Here is a 24,328-nt window from a genome sequence, read left to right as displayed (position 1 = left end):
CTTCTGAGAGAAGAAATTCCTCCTCATTTCCGATTTAAATGGGTGCCCCCTAGTTCTGAAATTATGCCCCCTAGTTCTAGATTCCCCCACGAGGGAAAACATCCTCTCTGTATCTACCCTGTCAAGCCTCTTCAGAATCTTATATGTTTCAATAAGATCCCCTCTCATTCTTCTAAACTCCAATGAGTATAGGTCCAACCTGCTCAACCTTTCTTCATAAGACAACCCCTTCATCTCCGGAATCAACCTCGTAAACCTTCTCTGAACTGCCTCCAATGCAAGTATATCCTTCCTTAAATAAGGAGACCAAAACTGTACACAGTACTCCAGGTGTGGTCTTGCCAACGCCCTGTACAGTTGTAATAGGACTTCCCTACTTTTATACTCCATTCCCTTTGCAATAAAGGCCAACATTCCATTTGCCTTCCTAATTACTTGCTGTACCTGCATGCTAACTTTTTGTGATTCATGTACAAGGACCCCCAGATCCTCTGTACCTCAGCATTTTGTAATCTCTCCTCATTTAAATAATAATTTGCTTTTTTTTTTCCCTACCAAAGTGGATAACCTCACATTTTCCCACATTAAAATCCAACACCGCCTTCAGTGTGCCAGTGCAGCCTTCGGTCGCCTGAGGAAGAGAGTGTTTGAAGACCAGGACCTCAAACCCGGCACTAAGCTCATGGTCTACAGAGCAGCAGTGATACCCGCCCTGCTGTATGCCTCAGAGACATGGACCATGTACAGCAGGCACCTCACTGGAGAGGTACCACCAACGCTGCCTCCGCAAGATCCTGCAAATCCATTGGCAGTGTTCTTGCTCAGGCCAACATCCCCAGCATCCAAACTTTGACCACGCTCAATCAGCTCCGATGGACGGGTCACATTGTCAGCATGCCCGATATGAGACTCCCAAAACAAGTGCTCTATTCGGAGCTCCAGCACGGCAAGAGAGCCCCAGGTGTGCAGAGGAAACGCTTCAAGGACACCCTCAAAGCCTCCTTGAAAAAGTGTAACATCCCCATCGACACCTGGGAATCCCTGGCCCAAGACCGCACAATGTGGAGGAGAAGCATCTGGGAAGGCGCCGAACACCTCGAGTCTCTTTGCCGAAAGCAAGCGGAAGCCAAGCGCAAGGAGCGCACGTCAACCCAAGCACCCCACCCACCCGTCCCTTCAACCACGGTCTGCCCCACCTGTGACAGAGACTGTAGGTCCCGCATTGGACTCATCAGTCACCTGAGAACTCATTTTTAATGTGGAAGCAAGTCATCCTTGGTTCCGAGGGACTGCCTAAGAAGAAGGGAAACTGGCCTGTTGTTGCCAGGTTTATCCCTCTTCCCCTTTTTTTGAACAGGGCTGTAACATTTGCAATTCTCCAGTCCTCTGGCACCACATCTGAACATAGCACAAGCTAGAGAGGTGAACAAAGCACAAATAAGAATGAAGAAAGAGAACGTGAACAAGAGTGAAGAAAGAGAAAGAAGGAAGGAAAGAGATCTTAACTGGAAATCTTGAGAGATTTAAATGTATTTTGACGATGATGATACAAAAATTGGCCATGTGGTTGATACTGAAGAAGAAAGTCACAGACTGCAGGAAGGTATCAATGGACTGGTCAGGTGGGCAGAAAAGTGGCAAATGGAATTCAATCCGGAGAAGTGTGAGGTAATGCATTTGGGGAGGGCTAACAAGGCAAGTGAATACACAATAAATGGTAGGATACTGAGAAGTGTAGAGGAACAGAGGGACCTTGGAGTGCATGTCCACAAATCCCTGAAAGTAGCAGGACATGTACATAAGGTGGCCAAGAAGGCATACAGGATACTTTCCTTTATTAGCCAAGGCATAGAATATAAGAGCAGGGAGGTTATGCATGGACAGTCTAAAACACAAGTTAGGCCACAGCTTAGATTACTGCGTACAGTTCTGGTCACCACATTAAAGGAAGGATGTATCGCACTAGAGAGGTTGCAGAGGAGATTTACAAGCATGTTGTCAGGGATGGACAATTTTATTGGATAGGCTCTGTTTGTTTTCTTTGGCGCAGAGGTGGCTGAGGGGAGACTTGATTGAGGTGTATAAAATTATATGGGGCCTACATAGAGTGGCTAGGAAGGACCTATTTCACCTAGCACAGAGGTCAATAACCAGGGAGCATAGATTTAAAGTAATTGGTAGAAGGATCAGAGAGGAGTTAAGGAAAACTATTTTCACCCAGAGGGTGATGGGGGTCTGGAACTCACTGCCTGAAAGGGTGGTAGAGGCAGAAACCCTGATCACATTTAAAAAGTACTTGAAAATGCATTTGAAGTGCTGCAACCTACAAACCTACGGACCAAGAGCTGGAAAGTGGGATTAGGCTGGATAGCTCTTTTTAGGCCAGCAGACACGATGGGCCGAATGGCTTCCCTCTGTGCTGTAAATTTCTATGATTCTATTTTATGGGATTTTACTAGTCTTTGGGAGAGGTGATAAAGTCATAAATAAGATCATGGGGATTAACAAGTAGTTTGTTAGATTGTGGCAGTCAAAAGGAGTTCGATTTTTAGATAACTACGACTGCTTCTGGGGGAAAGCAGACTAGTGCAGGAGAGATGGGCTGCATCTTACCTGAGTGGTGTAATGTATATACCTTTAAGGGGGGAACTATCTTTTACAGCTCATGTATACTGCAGTACCGGCAGTGACCACACCTGTATATAGCACTGAGTAGTAATCTGTACAGACCAGTTCTAGTGTGAGCCACGTTGAGTAAACACCTGTTGTACCGTTCTCCTGCAGTCTGTGTCTTATTATACACGGACACAACATTGGCGACAAGGCAAGTTCGAACCTACCTGCAACTCTGCATCACCTCCCGGGAATTCGTTCCTGGAGATCAGTGGATTGGAGGTCAAGGCCAGAGACTCGGGCGTCGACCACGGGCAACCGCGCAGTCATCCAGCAGAGACTCGAGAATTGCGGGGGAGGCTGTCGAGAGCCAGGCTTGGCTTTCCAGTTGAGGTGGTCCAGCGAAACGGGCTGGCAACAGGTAGTGCGCAGACCATTCCCGGACAGCGGCGGGCTAGAGCCCGACCGAGCGGCACAGCAAAGGGCCGAGTAGCGTCGACGGGGGAGAGAGGGCAGTGCGCACAGGGTGCAGCCGGTGTTCAGGGGCCGAGCAGCGTCGGAGAGAGGGAGAGACGCGCAGAAACCCGCGAGGCGCCGCCATTGTCACGAGGACCGCCAAGAGTGGCGTTGGCAGCAGCACAGGAGAAGCGCGCAAAACCTACAGGGTGCCGCCATTGCCACGAGAACCGCCGGGAGCGGCGTTGGCAGCAGCGGGGGAGGAAGGAAAGCGCGGGAGACGCCATTTTAAACCACACCGAAAATGCCGAAGAGTGACAGTATCACCGCATTTGACAATGAAGTCGAAGATTGGACTACATATGTCGAACGAATAGAGGTATACTGCAAGGCAAATGAGGTGTCAGATGACAAGAAAGCGTCGGTATTGTTAAATTTAATGGGTGCAAAGACGTATGGTTTATTACGAAATCTAGTAACCCCAACGAAGCCAATGGAAAAGAGTTTTGAAGACATAGTAACGATACTACAGGAACATTTAAACCCCACACCGCTGCTGATAGCAGAAAGATTCAAGTTTCACAAACAGAACCAGCATAAGGATGAAAGCAATGCTGATTATTTAACAGAACTGCGCAAACTATCGAAACACTGCCAGTTTGGAGCGGGACTGGCAGATACCTTAAGGGACAAGTTTGTGTGTGGGCTTCAAAGTGAAGGAACCCAGAAACGGCTTTTATCGGAAGAGGACCTTACGCTGAAAAAGGCTTTCAGCATTGCGGTATCATATGAAGCAGCAGCACGGGGCGCTGCAGAGATACAACAGAGACCGCAAGAATATGGCACAAACAAAATGTCATATAGAACAGAGAAGTGCTATCGTTGCGGCAGAACAACACACGACCAGAATGATTGCTGGTTCAAAGACAAAGTGTGCAGACAGTGTGGAAAAGTAGGGCACATAGCACGAGTCTGCAGGTCGGGAAAGAAAACCAGCAATAAGAAACCTACCAAGGAAAAGTACAAGGAGGTACATAAGATGACGGAGAATAGTTCAGACGAACAAAAGAGTGATAACGACTCCGAAAGCAGGGAACTGAGTTGTCTGAAACTACATAATGTGATCACAGTGGAGGATCACTGAACCATTTGGGTCACTCTCAAGATAGCAGGAGTCCAGGTAAAGATGGAATCGGACACAGGATCAGCCCCAACAGTCTTAAACCGACGGGACTACGAGCGGCTATTCTCACACATACCCTTGAGAGACACAAAAATGATTTTGAAGACGTACACAGAGCAAAAAGTCTACCCCAAAGGAAAAATAAGGGTGACCATTATATACAACGGTAAGGAAACACCAATACTAGACCTGTATGTATTGCAAGATGGAGGACCACCATTACTGGGACGTGAATGGATCCGGAAAATACAACTGGATTGGCATTCCATACAGGCACTGACTGTGGCTGACAAAAAGGATGACGACGTCACACCTGGGCGACTGTCAAAGATCCTAACTGACGCGAAAGAACTGTTCCAGCAAGGACTCGGAACACTAAAAGGCATGACAGCGACGATTAAAATTGAAGAAAACGCAAGCCCAAAATTTTTTAAGGCCAGACCGGTACCTTATGCGATCCGCCCAGCCGTCGAAGCAGACCTGGAGAGTCTGGAACGTTCAGGTGTACTGTCCAAGGTAGACTGGAGCGAGTGGGCTACACCCATCATCCCTGTGATGAAAAAGTCGTTGAGCAGCACGCCTGGGGAACCAAGGAAGGTTCGCATCTGTGGGGACTTTAAGGTAACAGTGAACCCGGTCCTTCACACCGTACAATATCCACTTCCGCGGATTGAAGATATATTCGCCTCGCTATCTGGAGGGAAACGCTTCACTAAGATTGATCTGGCCCAGGCGTCTCTGCAAATGGAGGTAGAAGCAGCATCAAAAAAATACCTCACAATCAACACCCATAAAGGTCTCTACCAATACAACCGGTATTCGGGGTAGCATCAGCTCCGGCTATTTGGCAGAGGGCAATGGAACAAGTCCTGCAAGGGATCCCAGGGACCCAGTGTTATTTGGACGACATCCTGGTCACGGGCAAAAATGACAGTGATCACCTTGCCAACCTGGAGCAGGTGCTCACTAGATTGCAGGAATATGGGCTCCGAGCTAACCGCCCCAAATGCGAGTTTTTTAGAAAAGAGATCTCGTATTGTGGCCACGTTATCGATAAAGAGGGGTTACATAGGTCCCCAGAGAAGATTGAGGCAGTAGTCAAGGCTCCAGCACCGGAAAATGTGTCACAACTGAGGTTGTTCCTCGGGCTGGTAGACTACTACCATAAGTTCTTGCCAAATTGGTGTACAATACTACACCCACTGAACACCCTACTGCAAACTGGGGTGCCATGGAAGTGGAGTGACGAATGTAGACGAGCTTTCCAGAAGAGCAAAACACTAATCACATCGAAAGAGGTATTGGCCCATTACAGCCCAGCATTACCAATTCGGTTGGCATGTGATACGTCACCCTACGGCATTGGAGCGGTGCTGTCGCACAAATTCTCAGACGGCTCAGAGAGGCCAATAGCCTTTGCGTCACGATCACTAACCTCAGCCGAGCGTAACTGCGCCCAGATTGACAGGGAGGCCCTCAGCCTAGTGTGGGGAGTGAAAAAGTTCAATCACTATCTGCACGGGCAGAAATTCACCTTGCTGACTGATCACCAGCCTCTTGTCTCCATTTTTAATCCAAAGAAGGGCGTTCCGGTGATGACTGCGCAACGACTACAAAGATGGTCACTTTTTCTAGGGGCACACCACTATGAGATTGAATATAAGGGCACGAAACAGCATGGAAATGCTGATGGGCTATCACGCCTGCCACTGCCTACTGCGGAGGAAGCACCAGCAGTGGATCCTGTCGAAATATTCCATTCGACTATAGTTGAATACCTACCAGTAACTAACGCTTGTATCAAAAAGGAAACCCGAAATGACCCAACGCTGTCTCGGGTGTATGATTTGACGGTGAAGGGATGGCCAGCACATGGCGACTCACTGTTGCCAGCATTCTCGACAAGGAGAGAACAGCTGTCAGTGTGCTGGGGGACCTTGATGTGTGGATCCCGAGTGGTAGTTCCACCCAAGTTAAGGGATAGAGTGCTCAATGAGCTTCATGAGGGTCATCTGGGAGGGGTAAAACTGAAAAGCCTAGCCAGGGCTTATGTGTGGTGGCCGGGAATCGATAAACAAATCGAGGACCTGACCAAGAGCTGCTCAGGATGCCAGAAAGTCCAAAATGCACCACCACAGGCCCCTCTACACCCATGGGAGTGGCCCTCATCTCCATGGCAACGGGTGCATATTGATTTTGCTGGTCCATTCATGGACTCAATGTTTTTAATAGCCGTGGATGCGCACTCGAAATGGCCCGAGGTGATCAAAATGTCCTCCACCACCACGGAGAAAACTATTGCAGTCCTACGGACCATTTTTGCCAGGAATGGCTTGCCAGAACAGATTTGCTCCGACAACGGACCACACTTTGTGTCCGAAGAGTTCCGGAGGTTCTTGAAAAAGAATGGGGTAAGGCATTACACATCCGCCACGTATCATCCAGCCACAAATGGATTGGCTGAGAGGTTCGTACAAACCTTTAAGAAGGCAATAAAGGCTATGTACAATGACAACATTCCGCTGCAGCACAAGGTGGACAATTTCCTGTTCGCCTACCGGAATGCGACACATGGTCACCAACCAGGCCCCAGCCATGATGTTCTTTAACCGAAGGTTAAGATCTCGCCTGGATTTGCTCAGACCAAACGTACGAAGAGATGTTGAGAGTAAGCAATTCCAGCACATCCATGAGAAGCCAACAAGGAGCTTCAGTACAGGACAACCAGTCTTGGCCCGCGACTACCGAACAGAAAAATGGCAGCCAGGAACGATATGCACACGGCAGGGCCCACTAATGTACACAGTGGACGTTGGGGACAGCATCGTGAGACGCCTTGCTGACCAGATCCTAGAGTCAAAGGAACAAGTCAACCCCATGCCTCGCCCATACGTACCTGGTGATGAACCCGACGTACAGGTCGCATCTACCCCAGAAACAGTAGCATCGGAAGCTGATGAACCAACCGACGACAGGGGGCCAGAATCGCCTCCGCACCAAGAGCAAGACACTCGGGAAAGGCGCTATCCAGAAAGGATCAGGAAGCCTCCCCAAAGACTGAATATATAAATAGACTATTTTCAGCTAATGTTGCATGTTAAAAGTGTTAATTGTAATTAGTTTGATATTTAATTGTTACATGAGTGTTATGGTACTGTTAATCTAAAAGGGGAGGAATTGTAATGTATATACCTTTAAGGGGGGAACTATCTTTTACAGCTCATGTATACTGCAGTACCGGCAGTGACCACACCTGTATAGAGCACTGAGTAGTAATCTGTACAGACCATTCTCGTGTGAGCCACGTTGAGTAAACACCTGTTGTACCGTTCTCCTGCAGTCTGTGTCTTATCTCATTATACACGGACACAACAAGTGGGATCAATTATCTGAACATTTTTTTTTAATTTAGCGGATCGGGGAGCTGCTTAGACCCCAAGAGAACATGTTGCAGGTAAAAGCGATAGGAAGACGTGAGACTGATTGACCAAAGAAAAATGTAAAATAAAAGAGAATCAAAAGTAAATATATTTTTAATACAGATACTAGCAGCATACACCATAAATAATGGAATTAGAAGCATACACATTGAGGGAGAGGTGTAATGTAACTGAAATAACAGAGGTGTTGATTGAATAACTGAAATGCAAGGGTATAGTTTACAAAGGGGATGGCTGGAACAAAGCAAAAGGAATGCCAACACGGGTGAAGGAGGATGTAATTTTGGGAGAAAGAAATGCGTTTTTGGTAGATAAGGGCAATCAGTCTACAATTGCAGTCAGGATTTTAAAAAAGTGATTCTAGGATAATATTCTGAACCACCTGGGCAAGAGGAAAAAGGAGAAGATCTTTTTTGCCAATAATGAAAACCTACAAAACTGTCAGAACATTAATCATGGTAGATTCCCATTATGGTAGAACGCAGAGGCCTTAAGCGCCAATAGCTTTTTCTTCCTTGCGAAGCAACATTTCCAGTGTCTTCCCCAGTTGGTTTCTCTGCTCAGTCGAATTTTAATTTCAAATCATGAGGCTGTTTTAAAGTGGAAATTGGCAGCCAATACAGTAACCAGCTGATCTTACAAGTCCGCACTCAGCCCACTAATGGACATGGTTTAAAATAGGATTTTGAATTGAAGTGCCAATGAACAGATCACATGCTGAATGCATGACCTTCTCAGTACTGTAACAACGCAATAGGCAACACATACCCAGCTCCATTCCAATGTTCAATACTAGCCATTGGTAGGGTTCCCAATTACTTAACACTGCACACGCTGTATAATGGGAATATTCATAACATTAAAAACTCAGGATCACAACTCTGCTTTTCACATCACAATTTATGACCTGTTCTCTCAAGCCTGATTGGAAATAGATACAAGCTGTACTGCAGGCATTATAAATTTCCTTCATTGACTTTTTTCAAAAACTGAAATCAAGACAAACATGAATAAATAGATATAATACACTTAACACATACAGATTATGGGTTACCACAAATGTAATGCAGATTGAGTCGGGAACCAGTTATTTTGCATCTCTCTTCACAGAGGAAGAGAGTGGACAAGTATGGATTAATTAAGGAAAGCCAGCATGGATTTGTTAAAGGCAAATCGTGTTTAACTAACTTGATTGAGTTTTTTGATAAGGGAACAGAGAGGGTTGATGAGGGCAATGCGGTTGACATGGTGTACATGGATTTGCAAAAGGTGTTCGACAAAGTGCCACATAATAGGCTTGCCAGCAAAGTTGAAACCTGCGGAATAAAAGGGACAGTGGCAGCATGGGTACGAAATTGGCTAAGTGACAGGAAAGAGAGTCGCGGTGAACGGTTGTTTTTCGGACTAGAGGAAGGTATACAGTGGTGTTCCCCAGGGGTCAGTTCTAGGACCACTGCTTTTCTTGATATATATTAATGACTTGGATGTGGGTGTACAGGGCACAATTTCAAAATCTGCAGATGACACTAAACTTGGAAGTATAGTGAACAGCGAGAAGGATAGTGATAGACTTCAAGACGACAGACAGGCTGGTGGAATGGGCAGACACGTGACAGATGAAATTTAACGCAGAAAAGTGCGAAATGATACATTTTGGTAGGAAGAACGAGGAAAGGCAATATCAACCAAAGGGTACAATTCTAAAGGGGGTGCATGGACAGCAAGACCCGAGGGTATATGTGCACAAATTGTTAAAGGTGGCAGGGCAGGTTGAGAAAGTGGTTAAAAAAGCAAACGAGATCCTGGGCTTCATAAAGAGAGGCATGGAGTACAAAAGCAAGGAAGTTATGATGAACCTTTACAAAACACTGGTTCGGCCTGAGCACTGCACTTTAGGAAGGATGTGAAGGCCTTAGAGAGGGTGCAGAAAAGATTTACAAGAATGGTTCCAGGGATGAGGGACATCAGTTACGTGGATAGACTGGAGAAGCTGGGGTTGTTCTTCTTAGAGCACAGAAGGTTGAGAAATTTGATAGGGGTGTTCAAAATCATGCGGGGTCTAGACAGAGTAGATAGAGAGAAACTGTTCCCATTGGTGGAAGTGTCGAGAACCAGAGGACACAGATTTAAGGTGATTGGCAGAAGAACCAAAGGCAACATGAGGAAAAACGTTTTTACGCAGCGAGTGGTTAGGATCTGGAATTCACTGCCTGTAAGGGTGGTGGAGGCAGATTCAATTGTGGCTTTCAAAAGGGAATTGGATAAGTACCTGGAAGGAAAAAAAATTGTAGAGCTACGGGGAAAGGAGAGGGCGGGGGGGGAGGTGGGGGGGGGGGAAATGGGGGAAAGGAGAAGGGGGGTGGGGGGGAATGGGACTAGCTGAAGTGCTCTTGCAGAGAGCCGGCACAGGCTCGACAGGCCGAATGGCCTCCTGCTGTGCTGTAACCATTCTATGATTACATGTAATAGTTTTAACTTTTAAAGTGGACAAACCACCAGGTCCAAACATTAACCATCTAAAGGTTTTAAAAGGAAGCAAAGATAAAAATGAAGAAAACGTTAACTTTTTAAAAAAATGTTTTAGATTTTGGAAAAATTCTAGCGAATTGAAAAGTAGACAATATAATTTTATTTTTAAAAAGTCACAAAACCATACCCAGAAACTAGACCAGTCAATTTAACTTGTACGGGAAATTTTCCAAAACAATGAGGAATCTAGTGGGGATCAGTGTTCCCTTTAAACTGCGTGGCTGCGCAGTGCTCTGTAGCTCCTGCGCAGCTGGCTCACCAGCTTTTAAGTAGGAAAAAACATGCATGCGCGGCATTTTGAATGGGCCACACAACCCCTTAAAGGGGCCTGCATCCAAAAAAAACAAAAAAGGGAACATGGGTGAGGATGTTACGGTTTCTGGGTTGTACAGGAACCTCTCGATTTACCGGCACCCAAACAACTGGAAATCTCGGTTAACTGGCAAAATTCAGGAGTAGGTTCAGTTAAGTTTTTCTTCATATTAGTGGCCGTTTCTTGATTCTTGGCTGTGTAATCGGGAGTTCCTGCACTTGTTGCCAAGCAACAGGGACGCTTGGTCTGTGGCCGGGCTTCTTGCACCTGTCGCTAAGCAACAGGGAAGCCTGGATTTGTTGCTGTGTACAGAGCTCTCGTACCTTTTAACTATAACTCGCTGTAATCCGGACTTTTTGATAAACCGGCACCACGCCGGTCCCGTCGGTGCCAGATTAAAAAAAAGAGTTTCCTGTACTTGCATCATTTCTTTCAACGGTCTAACAGAACATTAGAAATAGAAGCAGGAGTAGGCCATACGGCCCCTCGAGCCTGTTCTGCCATGCAATCATGGCTGATCTTTGACCTCAACTCCACTTTCCCGCCCGATCTCCATATCCCTTGATTTCCTTAGAGTCCAAAATCTATCGATTTCGGCCTTGAATATACTCAACGACTGAGCATCCACAGCCCTCTGGGGTAGAGAATTCTAAAGATTCACAACCCTCTGAGTGAAGAAATTTCTCCTCATCTCAGTCCTAAATGGCCGACTCCTTATCCTGAGACAATGCCCCCGAGTTCTAGGCTCTCCAGCCAGGGGAAACAGTCTCTCAGCATCTACCCTGTCTAAGCCCTCTCAGAGTCTTATATGTTTCAATGATATCACCTCTCATTCTTCTATCCTCCAGAGAATATAGGCCCATTCTACTCAGTCTCTTCTCATAGGACAACCCTCTCATCCCAGGAATCTAGTAAACCTTCGTTGCACTCCCTCTAAGGCAAGTATATCCTTCCTTAGGGACGGAGACCAAAGCTGTACACAGTACTCTAGGTGTGGTCTCACCAAAGCCCTGTACAATTGCAGCAAGACTTCCTTACTCTTGTACTCCAACCCCCTTGCAATAAAGGCCAACATGGCATTTGCCTTCGTAATTGCTTGCTGTACCTGCATGTTAAGTTTGTGTTTCCTGTATGAGGACACCCAAATCCCTCTGAACGCCAGCATTTAATAGTTTCTTACCATTTAAAAAATATTGTTTTTCTATTCTTCCTACCAAAGTACCTCACATTTCCCCACATTATATTCCATCTGCCATCTTCTTGCGCACTCACTTAACCTGTCTATATCCCTTTGCAGACTGTGTCCTCCTCACAGTTTACTTTCCCACCTTGCTTTGTATTAGATTGTAAATAGCTGAGGCCCCAGCACTGATTCTTGGCACCCCACCAGTAACATCCTGCCAACCTGAAAATGACCCGTTTATTCCTACTCTGTTTTCTGTCCTTTATCCAATTCTCTATTCATGCTAATATATTACTCCCAACCCCATGAGTCCTTATCTTATGCAACAACCTTTCGTGTGGCACCTCATCAAATGCCTTTTGAAAATCCAAATATACTACATCCACTGCTTCCCCTTTATCTACAGATGTTTAGGTGGACCTCCCCTTCCCCCAGAAAGCAAACTTTCCCACATAAACCAAAGTATGCATATTTTTCTGTACCCTGCATTGCAAGGGCTAACAATAACTTCACTGGCATTAAGCTGCTTACTGAATTTAACACATCATACAGATCAGATGTTTAAAGCTTAAAGCCACAATCTGCCTTATTTAAGAAAATATCAAAATGACAAATTTAAAAAAAAACCTTTAAATACTAAAAGGACAATAAATGATAGCTCATTTTCTTCATCATGAATCTACATCTTGCACATGAATGGTTTGACCAGACCTCAGTGACCAGCTGGGGCAATTATATTGTTTCTGGCACGTCTAATTCCAGGCATCATACTTTGTTACATATACAAAACAATATAGGATATATTATTCTGGAGCCTCAAACTTACAAGCAACTTACTGACTTCAAATTGTCCACTGGAATTTACAAGCACCTACAACTACTGGGATTCTCACATTGAGTACTTGAGAACTGACCTTAAAAAAAGCACAGCTAAAACAGACACCATTCCCCCAGACCCTAAAATAACTGAGCACTGCCTAGGGGCTGTACCAGGAGAGCTCAAATGAATTCTCAGGATCTTTCAAAAGATGTATTTTTAATTCCTGTGATGTCAAGAACTTTACCTCCTGGAGTTTTCAATATTGTTTTTGTCCTGATCAAATCAAACAATATTTCAAGCAACTGTTCAATTAACAGGAAATTGCCATAACTAATTAAATAATACCAGACATAAATTTAATTAAAAACCAAGATTTCACAAATAAAAGCATCAATTTAGAAATTAGACCGAGATATGAACCCAGAGTATCTAAATTGACACGCAAGTTGTCACAATATAACAAACCAGATCTTTTTATTCAAATAAATTATTTCATTAAAACAAACCAATCTGATTAAAGACAGTTAAACATTACAGTCACAGAGTCAAACAACTTAAACTCTGGTCACAGGGAAAACACCTGGAAAAGTAGAGCTTGATAATCCACATGGGCATAGGAAGGGAAGGTCATGCAAACTTGCTGGAGCATTTCGCAGATATGACAGACAAGGGAAATGCAACAGATGTTGCATAGTTAGGCATTCATTTCTGATGTGGAATGATGCTTTTAAGTAATTTTAAAAAGAGTGAGACTAATAAAAAAACAAGACCAGCCACAAAGCTAGAAGGTAGTTATGACTGGGGAGCGTCACAACCTCTTGACTTGGCTGAGGGCATCGAAAAAAACATTAACAGAAGACATTAAAATTGCAGGCAGAGCAAATAACGAGGAACAGTACAATTACAAGATTTTTAGATTTTTGGGAAACCAGGGCAACAGCTGGAAATGCAGTTCAGTACAGACAAATGTCAAATAATTAAGATGCGAGCAAGAAGAGAGTATGTGTTGAATGGAACATTTATGAAGCTCACTGATCAGGAAAGGGGTTTGGTGCTTAAGCTTGAAAAAAAATCAGTGAAACCATCAGTTTAGTGCATGGTTGCAGTTAAAAAAGGCATAACAAGGTAACTTGAGACAGTATACAAATCAAAAGATTTGGCAAGCAGTATTTGTCAGGAAATTTTTAGTTAAGAAAATGTGAGCTCCTGTAAATAGACCTGATGGCAGACACTCGAGTCAGTTCAAGCCTTGACACTTGGTTTGCACTCTAAGGTTAGTATCAGTACAAAACTGAAACAGCTTCATACCAACACCAAACTTGGAGTGTGAATACACCATTAGACAGAAACAGGTTTTGTTTTGGCAATGAAATACCAGTTAACCACAGTATTTCTGAAAACTGCTTAGTTCGAGAGCACAAAGATTTTTCGAACTGTTTGACAACCCACTGTCTTCAACAAGAACATCAACTTTCTAAATAAAATTATTAGATATTTGTACTTTTTCATGAAGGACACAAAATTTCAAAATCTTTAAATGTTAACTTCAAAGAACACATTTCTACTTGTGAATAAAAAAAACACGCACATACTGCAGCAGTTCTCTCTCATGGCTCTTTAATCACTTTAAGCAGTCTAATCTCTTCGCCTTCAACCCGAATACTGAAGGAGAAGAAATTTGTATCTGTTTATAACAATCAGTGCAAACCATTGAAAATGGCAACCTTGGGAGTTCTATCAGCAAGGTCATTTTCTTAACAGGAAACTGTTTGGATCCTTCAGAAGGGAAAGATTCAAATATTAGATTTCTCAGTGTAGGTTTCTTAATTCTTTAATTGGAATACCATCTCTACATACAAATAGCTTATTATGTCCATCTATAATGGAGAGGCTGGCAGAAGAGGCACCCAAGGATGCCATCAATTTCATAGAAGCAGGAGTAGACTATTTAGCCCCTCAAGCCTGTTCCACCATTCAATGAGATCATGACTGATCTGTGACCTCACTCCATATATCTGCTTTTGCCCCATATCCCTTAATACCTTTGGTTAACAAAAATCTATCAATCTCAGATTTAAAATCAACAACTGACCAAGCATTAATTGCTGTTTGAGGAAGAGTTTCAAACTTCTACCACACTTCGCATGTAGAAGTGTTTCCTAACTTCACTCCTGAAAGGTCTGGCTCTAATTTTTAAACTATACTCCCTAGCTCTAGACTCCCCAACAAGCAGAAATAGTTTATCTCTATCTACCCCATCAGTTCCCCTTAATATCTTGAAAACTTGTATCAAATTACCCTTTAACCTTCTAAATTCCAGGGAATACAATCCTAGTTTGTGTAATACAAAAGCAAAATGCTGCAGATGCTGAAAATCTGAAATAAAAATAGAAAATGCTAGAAATACTCAGCAAGTCAGGCAGCATCTGTGGAGAGAGAAACAGAGTTAACGTTTCAGGTCAATGACCTTTCGTCAGAAGGCCATCGATCTGAAATGTTAACTCTCTTTCCTGCTGAATATTCCCAGCATTTTCTGTTTTTATTCCCAGTTTGTGCAATCTCTTCTCGTAATTTAACCCTTGGAGTCTGGGTATCATTCTAGTAAATCTACACTGCACTCCCTCCAAGGCCAACATATCCTTCCTAAGGTGCCCAGAACTGCTCACAGTACTCCAGGTGTGATCTAACCAGGGTTTTGTATAGCTGCAGCATAACTTCTACCCCCTTGTATTCTAGTCCTCTAGATATAAAGGCCAGCATTCCATTAGCCTTTGTGATTATTTTCTGCACCTGTCCATGACATTCTAATGATCTATGTACCTGGGCCCCCAAGTCTCTTTGGACCTCCACTGTTTCTAGCTTTTCACCATTTAGAAAGTATTCTGTTCTATACTTTTTAGGACTGAAGTGGATGACCTCACATTTGCCTACATTGAAATCCATTTGTCACAGTTTTGCCCATTCGCTTAATATATTAATTTCTCTTTGTAATTTTATGCTTTCATCTACACGGCTTACAATGCCGCCTATCTTTGTATCATCAGCAAATTTGGATATGTGGCTTTCTATCCCATTATCTAAATCGGTAATAAATACAGTGAATAGTTGAGGCCCCAACACAGATCCTTGCGAGACACCACTAGTCACACCCTGCCAGCTAATTAGAGTACCTGCCCATTATTCCTACTGCCCGTCTCCTACAGCTCAGCCAATTTCCTAACCAGGTCAATAATCTGTCTTCAATTTCAGAATTTTTAAAAATTGAGTCACTCCTTCCTTCAACTTTTTCTCCAATAAAAACTCAGCTCTGCAAGTCTCTCTTCATAGCTTTCAACCCTCAGGTCCCAGAAGTAACCTCGCCATTCTGCTCCAAACTCTCTACAGTGCATCAATGCTTTTTTGAAGATGCTAAAAATTGCCAACAATATTCCTCACCAATCTAATGCATTACAAGTTCTTTAGGTTTCAAGTCAAATGCGATTGCACTAGAGAGAGTACAGAGGAGATTTACGAGGATGTTGCAAGGACTGGAGAATTTTAGCTATAAGGAAAGATTGGATAGGCTGGGGTTGTTTTCTTTGGAACAGAGGAGGCTGAGGGGAGATTTAATTGAGGTGTATAAAATTATGAGGGGCCTAGATAGAGTGGATAGGAAGGACCTATTTCCTCTAGCAGAGAGGTCAATAACTAGGGGGCATAGATTTAAAGTAATGGGTGGAGGAACTAGAGGGGAACTTTTTCACCCAGAGGGTGCTGGGGGTCTGGAACTCACTGCCTGAAAGGGTAGTAGAGGCAGAAATCCTCAGCACATTTAAAAAAGTACTTGGATATGCATTTGAAGTGCCGTAACTCACAAGGCTACAGACCAAGAGCTGGAAACTGGGATTAGGCAGGATAGTACTTTTTCGGCCGGCACAGACACAATGGGTCGAGTGGCCTCCTTCTGTGCAGTAAATTTCTTTTGATTCTATAAAATGTATTCTATATCCTAATATTTGATTAGCTTTGTTGATAAACAGGCTGCTATGGCTGTTTATCATAAATGGCTGCTATGAGAAAATATTTGCATCATACATTTTGGTAAAAAAAATCCAAGCGAATTCAAAGAAAAGATTTTCAGAAAAGTGGAAATTCTAGATATATCCACTACTAGAAGCCCTCCTGTGGCTTTGCTCCTGAGATCAGGGCCTACAGTGAGGTTTTGGATATTTACAAGGATAGTGCTTTAGTCTAAATGCAATGATTGACCTATTGCTAAAATACTGCAAATTTACTGAAGCAACTGATAAGGCAAAAATATTACACATCTTACGCATACTGAAAGGTACTGACCTCAGATACAGTATTTGCAATGGTGTTTACCTATCACCAAAACTTGCTTAAGATGCAAGTAATTTTGTTCTGCTCCCAAAAAGCGCTTTTATTCCCAGTTGTTAATATTTTTTGCTCCACCTTCCACATTAGATTTGCTGTACTTGCTCAAGATGCAAATTACTTTCATGTATTCTTTCTTCCCCCTGCCAACTTCCTCCTTTGTTCTTTACATGATTGTAAGAGATGGTTTTTCTCTCCCCTTCAATCCCATTGTGGATTTATAGTTCTTGCTGAAGCTGCAACACTGTTCAGAGAAATTTTCCTCACTGTCACCTCAAAATTCCCATAATATATCACACACATTTTGTTCTCCACAGCAGGACTCAATGCACAAGTAAAATTTCTAATTCAAGCCCGAGACAGAAGGGCGGGCAGGAGGGGGGGCGGTGGAGAACATCATACAGGCATTTCCAACATTGAATGACCAATTATATGAGTACATTTACTGTTCACTGTCCTCAACCAACCATATAGTCTAACCCTGAAATGTCCAAACAAAATCCCTACAAAAAACTTTTCTTGCTGCCATATTTTATGGAAGTAGATTATAAAACTGTTCCACTTCAGGGTGGATACAGTCAAGTTGAAAACAGCCTCTTAAAGTGTGCAAATTTCTGCTACAGATGAAGCACCTCAATGCTAAACATATTAAAATTAATTGAATGTGTCATTTGTTGCAGTTTGTGAAAGATCTGCTACATTGGCATAATCAAAAATAACTTTCAAACCTGCTTATCTAGCAGTCCTTGAAAGGCCAGACTATTGTGTGTGAGGGTCTAGAAGCATCATGCTTTAATCCAACCCTACATTTGACAGGTGGGACCTCTTGACAAGTGAAGCTAAAATATTAATTTGCTCAAATGCTCAGCAACCTCCATCATGATCCCAGGATCTTAGCTTCATTAAAGACTCCAAAGGACATTGAACATCGTAGACCATGGTTGACCTTGACTGCAGTCAGCGACTTACCAGAAATTACAGCTCCAATAACATTTAAATACAAAGTACAGAATTTAGTAAAACAGTAGATTTGATTGAGATCTGAATTTTGTTGGCAATGTCAGGGGGAAGAGAGAAGTTAAGGGTTGACAACCTCCTTGTTAAAGCTTCATATAATAAAAACAGACAACATTCATTTTTCTACCTCAGCCTCGTCATAAAAAAATGTACTGTATAAACCTCCACTACCATTATCTGTACAACTTGCAAATAATACACTGCAAATATGTATTATAGAAAAATAGGTTAAAACTATGCTCAGAGTTGTTTACAAACAAGGTATGGATTGGAATTGAGCAGAATGGAATATAGCAATTTCAAAAACAGCAGCCAAACCATACCAGAAAAGATTGCTAAATTACAGATGTGCCCAATCAAAATTCAAAGTGTTTAGTTACACTGGAAGAGCTTGGAATCACTTTTATTGTAGTATTTAAACAGGTACAGACATGCCTTCCCTGTTAATTGTCCCTCTCTTTAATTATCCTTTTTGACCTACATTCTGTGTCATTTATTTTCTGTCTCACTATATCAACTGTTAATTAAAATTAACTAAAGGAAAGGAATTAGGAATTACAGAGAATGATAAGAGTTTTCCATCAAGAACAAAGAATGCATATTTGCAATTTTAATTCTATATACATCTCTAAAATCTAAGCTCAGTAATGCATCTCTTCCACAGAAATACCAGGCAATGTTCACTCCATTGAGCTAATGGTTGCATCTGTCACAAAAGCATGTCATGTAATCATTTCTCTACTTTCAGTACCCTGCAATATTTCTTAATGAATAAATGCATACAGTAGGCAACATGGTCATTTCCTTTCTGGAATAAAAGCAATGCTCCCATCTTAATAACTGAACAGCCATAAAAATATTCCTGATTCACAGTATGTTTTTCAATAGCTGAACACATTGTCACAAAGGGATGTAATTTACAGCTAATTATTCCATTTAGGGCAGTGCAAGTTTTTCCTAAAGTGTATTTTTAAAATAAAGATAAATGAAATCCAAAAATTAAGGGGTTCCCACAAAAAAATAGCAAATGAAAAGCAATGGTTAAAGTATTGCAATTACATAGAATGTACAGCATAGAAACAGGCCATTCAGCCCAACTGGTCTATGCTAGTGTTAATGCTCCACACCAGCCTCCTCCCACCCCTCCTCATCTAACCCCATCAGCATATCCTTCTATTCCTTTCTCCCTCATATACTTATCTAGCTTCCCCTTAAATGCATCTACGCTATTCACCTCAACCACTTCTTGTGGCAGCATGTTCCACATTCTAAGCACTCTCTGGGTGAAGTCATTTCTCCTGAATTCCCTATTGGATTTATTAGTGACTATCTTATATTTATGACCACTAGAGTTAGTCTCTCCCACAATTGGAAACATCTTCGCTATGTCGACCCTATCAAACTCCTTCATAATTTTAACGACATCTATCAGGTCGCCCCCTCAGTCTTCTCTTTTCTAGAGAAAAGAGCCCCAGCCGGTTCAGTCTTTCCTGATAGTTATAACCTCTCAGTTCTATCATCTGTAATGGGTTCTCCATGCTTAAAATTATACATCTAAAGTACACACTGCTTGCACTTATTCTGAGGCCAGATGGGTCTTTGTCCCTTACGTTGTCTGGAACTCTCCAGGAGTTGCCATGCCTGTTTCAAGGGAGTTTACAGGGAATTACTTAGGAATTAAAGCACAAACAGGATATTCGGACCAACTGGTCCATATTGGTGTTTATGCTCCACATGAGCCTCCTCCCACCCTACTTCATCTCACCCTATCCCTCTATTCCTTTCTCCCTTAATTACTTGTCTTGTGAACACACTCATTATACAGAGCAGATATCGAGCCCCTCCCCCACCACACACTGAATGTGATTATATCTCTCACTTCAGCTGAAGTGAGGCTCCTTTGGGCAAGTTACAGCCTCCTCTTTATGTCTGTCGCTTAGGAACAGACACAAATGCAAGATCTGTTGCATGGAAATAAATGCAAACCCTCAGCAACGTGGATTGACTGAGGGACTCCGGAAATAACACACGCCTCACACAGAGCTCCCCCACGGACTGACTGACACACTCCGGAAATAACACACGCCTCACACAGAGCTCCCCCCACGGACTGACTGAGACACTCCGGAAATAACACACGCCTCACACAGAGCTCCCCCCACGGACTGACTGAGACACTCCGGAAATAACACACGCCTCACACAGAGTTCCCAGTCAGTAGTCAAGCTCATGAAATAACACACGCCTCACCGAGCTTCTCCCCCTGGTAACCAAACAAGCTGCCGGCAATCAGCTCCCCCTTGTTAACCGGGCCAACCGCCGGCAATCAGCTAACAAAAATAAATGTGTGGGTGTGTAAATTATATTTATATGCTAATAATTTATTTCAATAAAAATGACAAATATTCAACAGAACTCAAATGAAATGGGAATAAAATTAAAATTACAAAGCATACACAATTCCAACAACCAGACTGTTAATTTGTGTACTGGTTTTTATTCATCGAAGAATCTCAGATTAGCATGATGGCCTACTCTGTTACACAGATGAAAGAAAACTCAGGTGATGAAAAATCTGATGTTCACACATGTGATGGCATTTCTTCAGCTCACATAACAGTGATGTGGAACAATAAAATGCTGCTAATATTTGGAAATCATGGTTGTTTATTTATCTTCCCATGTACTTAATTTATTCCTGGAAAAAACTCAGTAAAATGAGAGCTAGTTTTTTTGCAATATTTTCCTCACCCATGTTTTACATTTCTTTGTGAAATACAAGTTAGAATAGGCTTTCTGACCATCAGTTTGAAGAAAAAGGTATTCACCAAGAAAATATATTATATATTATTAAAACATATAAAAACACTCCTTTAGCCCAAATCTCTGGAATAATTTACCTGTTTATATCAATAATAATTCTCACCTGAGCATGCTTTCCACCTATTGACATGGTTTTGTCACACTTTTCCATTATAAATTCCTATATTATTATGCATTTTACCTATGGAAATTACTCATTCTGATATAGAATCATAGAATGATACAGCACAGAAGGAGGCCAATCAGCCCATCATGCCTGTGCCAGCTCTTTGAAAGAGCTGCTCAATTAGTTCCACTCCCCTGCTCTTTCCTCAAAACCCAGCAAATTTTTCCTTTTCAAGTATTTATCCAATTCTCTTTTGAATCTGCTTCCACAGTCCTTCTGGCAGTGCATTCCAGGTCATTAACAACTCGCTGCGCAAAAAAATGTTTTCCTCATGTCGACTTTGGTTCTTTTGTCAACTACCTTAAATCTGTGTCCCTGTGGCCACCGACCCTTCTGCCACTGTAAACAGTTTCTCCTTATTTACTCTATCAAAACTGTTCAAGCCTCTATCAAATCTCCCCTTAACCTTCTCTGATCTGAGCAGAACAACCCCAGTTTCTCTAATCTCTCCATATAACGGAAGATCCTCATCCCTGGTATCATTCTCGGAAATCTCCTCTGCACCCTCTCAGGCCTCGACATCCTTCCTAAACCGTGGTGCCTAGAATTGGCCACAATACTCAGTTGGGGCCTAACCAGTGTTTTGTAAAGGTTTAGCTTTTGTACGATATGCCTCTATTAATAAAGCCAACAATCCCATATGCCTTTTTAACAGCCTCTCAACTTGTCCTGCCACCTTCAAAGACTTGTGTACATACACCCCAGGTCTCTCTGTTCCTGCACCCCCTTTGAAATTGTACCATTTAGTTTATATTGCCTCTCCTCATTCTTCTTACCAAAATGAATCACTTCACACTTGTGCGTTAAAATTCATCTGCCATGTGCCTGCCCATGTCACCAGTCTGTCCATGTCCTCCTGAAGTCTGTTATTATCCTCCTCACTGTTTACTAGTGGTTCTCAACCTTTTTGCTTCTAATGACCCCTTCCCAGGTTATAAAAATTACACGGATGCCCTGTAACACAAGTACTTTCTCTGTATAAAAATTAGTTATGTTAAACATGTATATTTATTACTATTGTTGTTTTACTTACTTAATATGAAACTTGTCGCTGGTGCTGAGCAACAATTCTGTCAAGATGTGGAGGTATCTTTGACAAAAATGAGTAAAATGTAGGAAATAATCAACCAAAAAGTCAAAAAATACATAGAGACTAAGTCAGAAAGGGAAAATGGTTAGCCGAAAACCTTTGTGATCGGCACTTGTTCAATATCCTGGAAATGCGTCCCCAACAGCACTGTGGGAGTACCTTCACCACACGGACTGCAGCGGTTCACTAAGATGGCTCACCACCACCTTCTAAAGGGCAATTAGGGATGGGCAATAAATGCCGGCCTTGCCAGTGACGCCCACAACCCATGAATGAATAAAACAAAAAGCAGGGAAACGGTAAATCAAAAGCTGCAAAAATTAGTAAATGGTGAGAAATCTTTAATTGAAAGTAGAATAATACCTGCAGAGACCACGTCCAAAATGGGAAATGGTTAACCAAAAAGCAGGTCAATGGCAGGTGAAAGGGCTTGCTGAGCTGGGGACGACAGTACCAAGCCTGTGTGGCTGCATCTTTGCCAGATGGAGTGACAGCAGTAAAGCAGAAGACCGCTTTCCGACTGATAAAGCCGCGAGCCAGCGACCGACCGTCTTGGGTGCGTCATGTGGGCTAGCCAGGGCGAAAGGGCACCAAATGAGACCGGGACTAACCCGGTCAGCCACCAGGAAGCCAGATGGTGGTCCTCGAAACCTATCAAGGTGGACCTGTTAAATCCACCGGGATCAAGGCTGCCATCTGTGGGTGCACCAGTCACCTTGCCTCAGTGATTGATTTTCAGTTCACCAGTCGGCACTTCTGGGGCGCTCCGATCGGACGTGTTTTGGTCCGGTGTTCCGAGTTCGATTTAGCGGACCCCTTGAAACCTTCTCACAGATCCCTAAATGTCTGCGGACCCCTGGTTTACTACATTTCCGAGTTTCGTGTTGTCTGCAAACTTTGAAATGATGCCCTCTATACCAAAGTCTTGGTCATTAATATATGTTAATACTAGCTGGAGTGCCCGGCGGTGCCGAGGCTTTTTTGAGGGCATGTTGTTGCGGGTAGAGAGAGCGCGACTGGGGTGGAGAGCGCGACGGGGGGGGGGGAGAGGAGGGCGCGACGGGGGGGGGGAGGAGGGCGCGACGGGGGGGGGGGAGGAGGGCGCGACGGGGGGGGGAGAGGAGGGCGCGACGGGGGGGGGGGGGGAGAGGAGGGCGCGACGGGGGGGGGAGGAGGGCGCGACGGGGGGGGGGAGGAGGGCGCGACGGGGGGGGGGAGGAGGGCGCGACGGGGGGGGAGGAGGGCGCGACGGGGGGGGGAGGAGGGCGCGACGGGGGGGGAGGAGGGCGCGACGGGGGGGGGAGGAGGGCGCGACGGGGGGGGAGGAGGGCGCGACGGGGGGGGAGGAGGGCGCGACGGGGGGGGGAGGAGGGCGCGACGGGGGGGGGAGGAGGGCGCGACGGGGGGGAGGAGGGCGCGACGGGGGGGGAGGAGGGCGCGACGGGGGGAGGAGGGCGCGACGGGGGGGGGAGGAGGGCGCGACGGGGGGGGGAGGAGGGCGCGACGGGGGGAGGAGGGCGCGACGGGGGGAGGAGGGCGCGACGGGGGGGGAGGAGGGCGCGACGGGGGGAGGAGGGCGCGACGGGGGGAGGAGGGCGCGACGGGGGGGAGGAGGGCGCGACGGGGGGAGGAGGGCGCGACGGGGGGAGGAGGGCGCGACGGGGGGAGGAGGGCGCGACGGGGGGAGGAGGGCGCGACGGGGGGAGGAGGGCGCGACGGGGGGAGGAGGGCGCGACGGGGGGAGGAGGGCGCGACGGGGGGAGGAGGGCGCGACGGGGGGGGAGGAGGGCGCGACGGGGGGGGAGGAGGGCGCGACGGGGGGGGAGGAGGGCGCGACGGGGGGGAGGAGGGCGCGACGGGGGGGGAGGAGGGCGCGACGGGGGGGGAGGAGGGCGCGACGGGGGGGGAGGAGGGCGCGACGGGGGGGGAGGAGGGCGCGACGGGGGGGAGGAGGGCGCGACGGGGGGGAGGAGGGCGCGACGGGGGGGAGGAGGGCGCGACGGGGGGGGAGGAGGGCGCGACGGGGGGGGAGGAGGGCGCGACGGGGGGGGAGGAGGGCGCGACGGGGGGGGAGGAGGGCGCGACGGGGGGGAGGAGGGCGCGACGGGGGGGAGGAGGGCGCGACGGGGGGGGAGGAGGGCGCGACGGGGGGGAGGAGGGCGCGACGGGGGGGAGGAGGGCGCGACGGGGGGGGAGGAGGGCGCGACGGGGGGGGAGGAGGGCGCGACGGGGGGGGAGGAGGGCGCGACGGGGGGGGAGGAGGGCGCGACGGGGGGGGAGGGCGGGGGAGGAGGGCGCGACGGGGGGGGGAGGAGGGCGCG

General features: G+C 45.3%; 1 protein-coding gene across 1 annotated transcript in view; it reads right to left on the bottom strand.

The window, feature by feature from the left end:
* cdc73 (cell division cycle 73, Paf1/RNA polymerase II complex component, homolog (S. cerevisiae)) overlaps positions 1–24,328 on the bottom strand; it is a 498,975-nt gene that overhangs the window by 368,424 nt on the left and 106,223 nt on the right. Inside the window, exons 9-11 of the mRNA XM_085982387.1 lie at positions 14,337–14,359; positions 3,301–3,313; positions 708–723 (exon numbers count right to left, since the gene is read on the bottom strand). Coding sequence (XP_085838513.1) covers positions 708–723; positions 3,301–3,313; positions 14,337–14,359 — 52 coding nt within the window. The remainder of the gene's footprint in view (positions 1–707; positions 724–3,300; positions 3,314–14,336; positions 14,360–24,328) is intronic.

Source organism: Somniosus microcephalus, chromosome 3 (genome assembly GCF_052327205.1).
Source record: "Somniosus microcephalus isolate GS21.2 chromosome 3, FLI_Smic_1.0, whole genome shotgun sequence".
Classification (NCBI taxonomy): Eukaryota; Metazoa; Chordata; class Chondrichthyes; order Squaliformes; family Somniosidae; genus Somniosus; species Somniosus microcephalus.
Note: the sequence above shows the minus strand (reverse complement) of the source record. Positions and strands in the feature narration are given on the sequence as shown.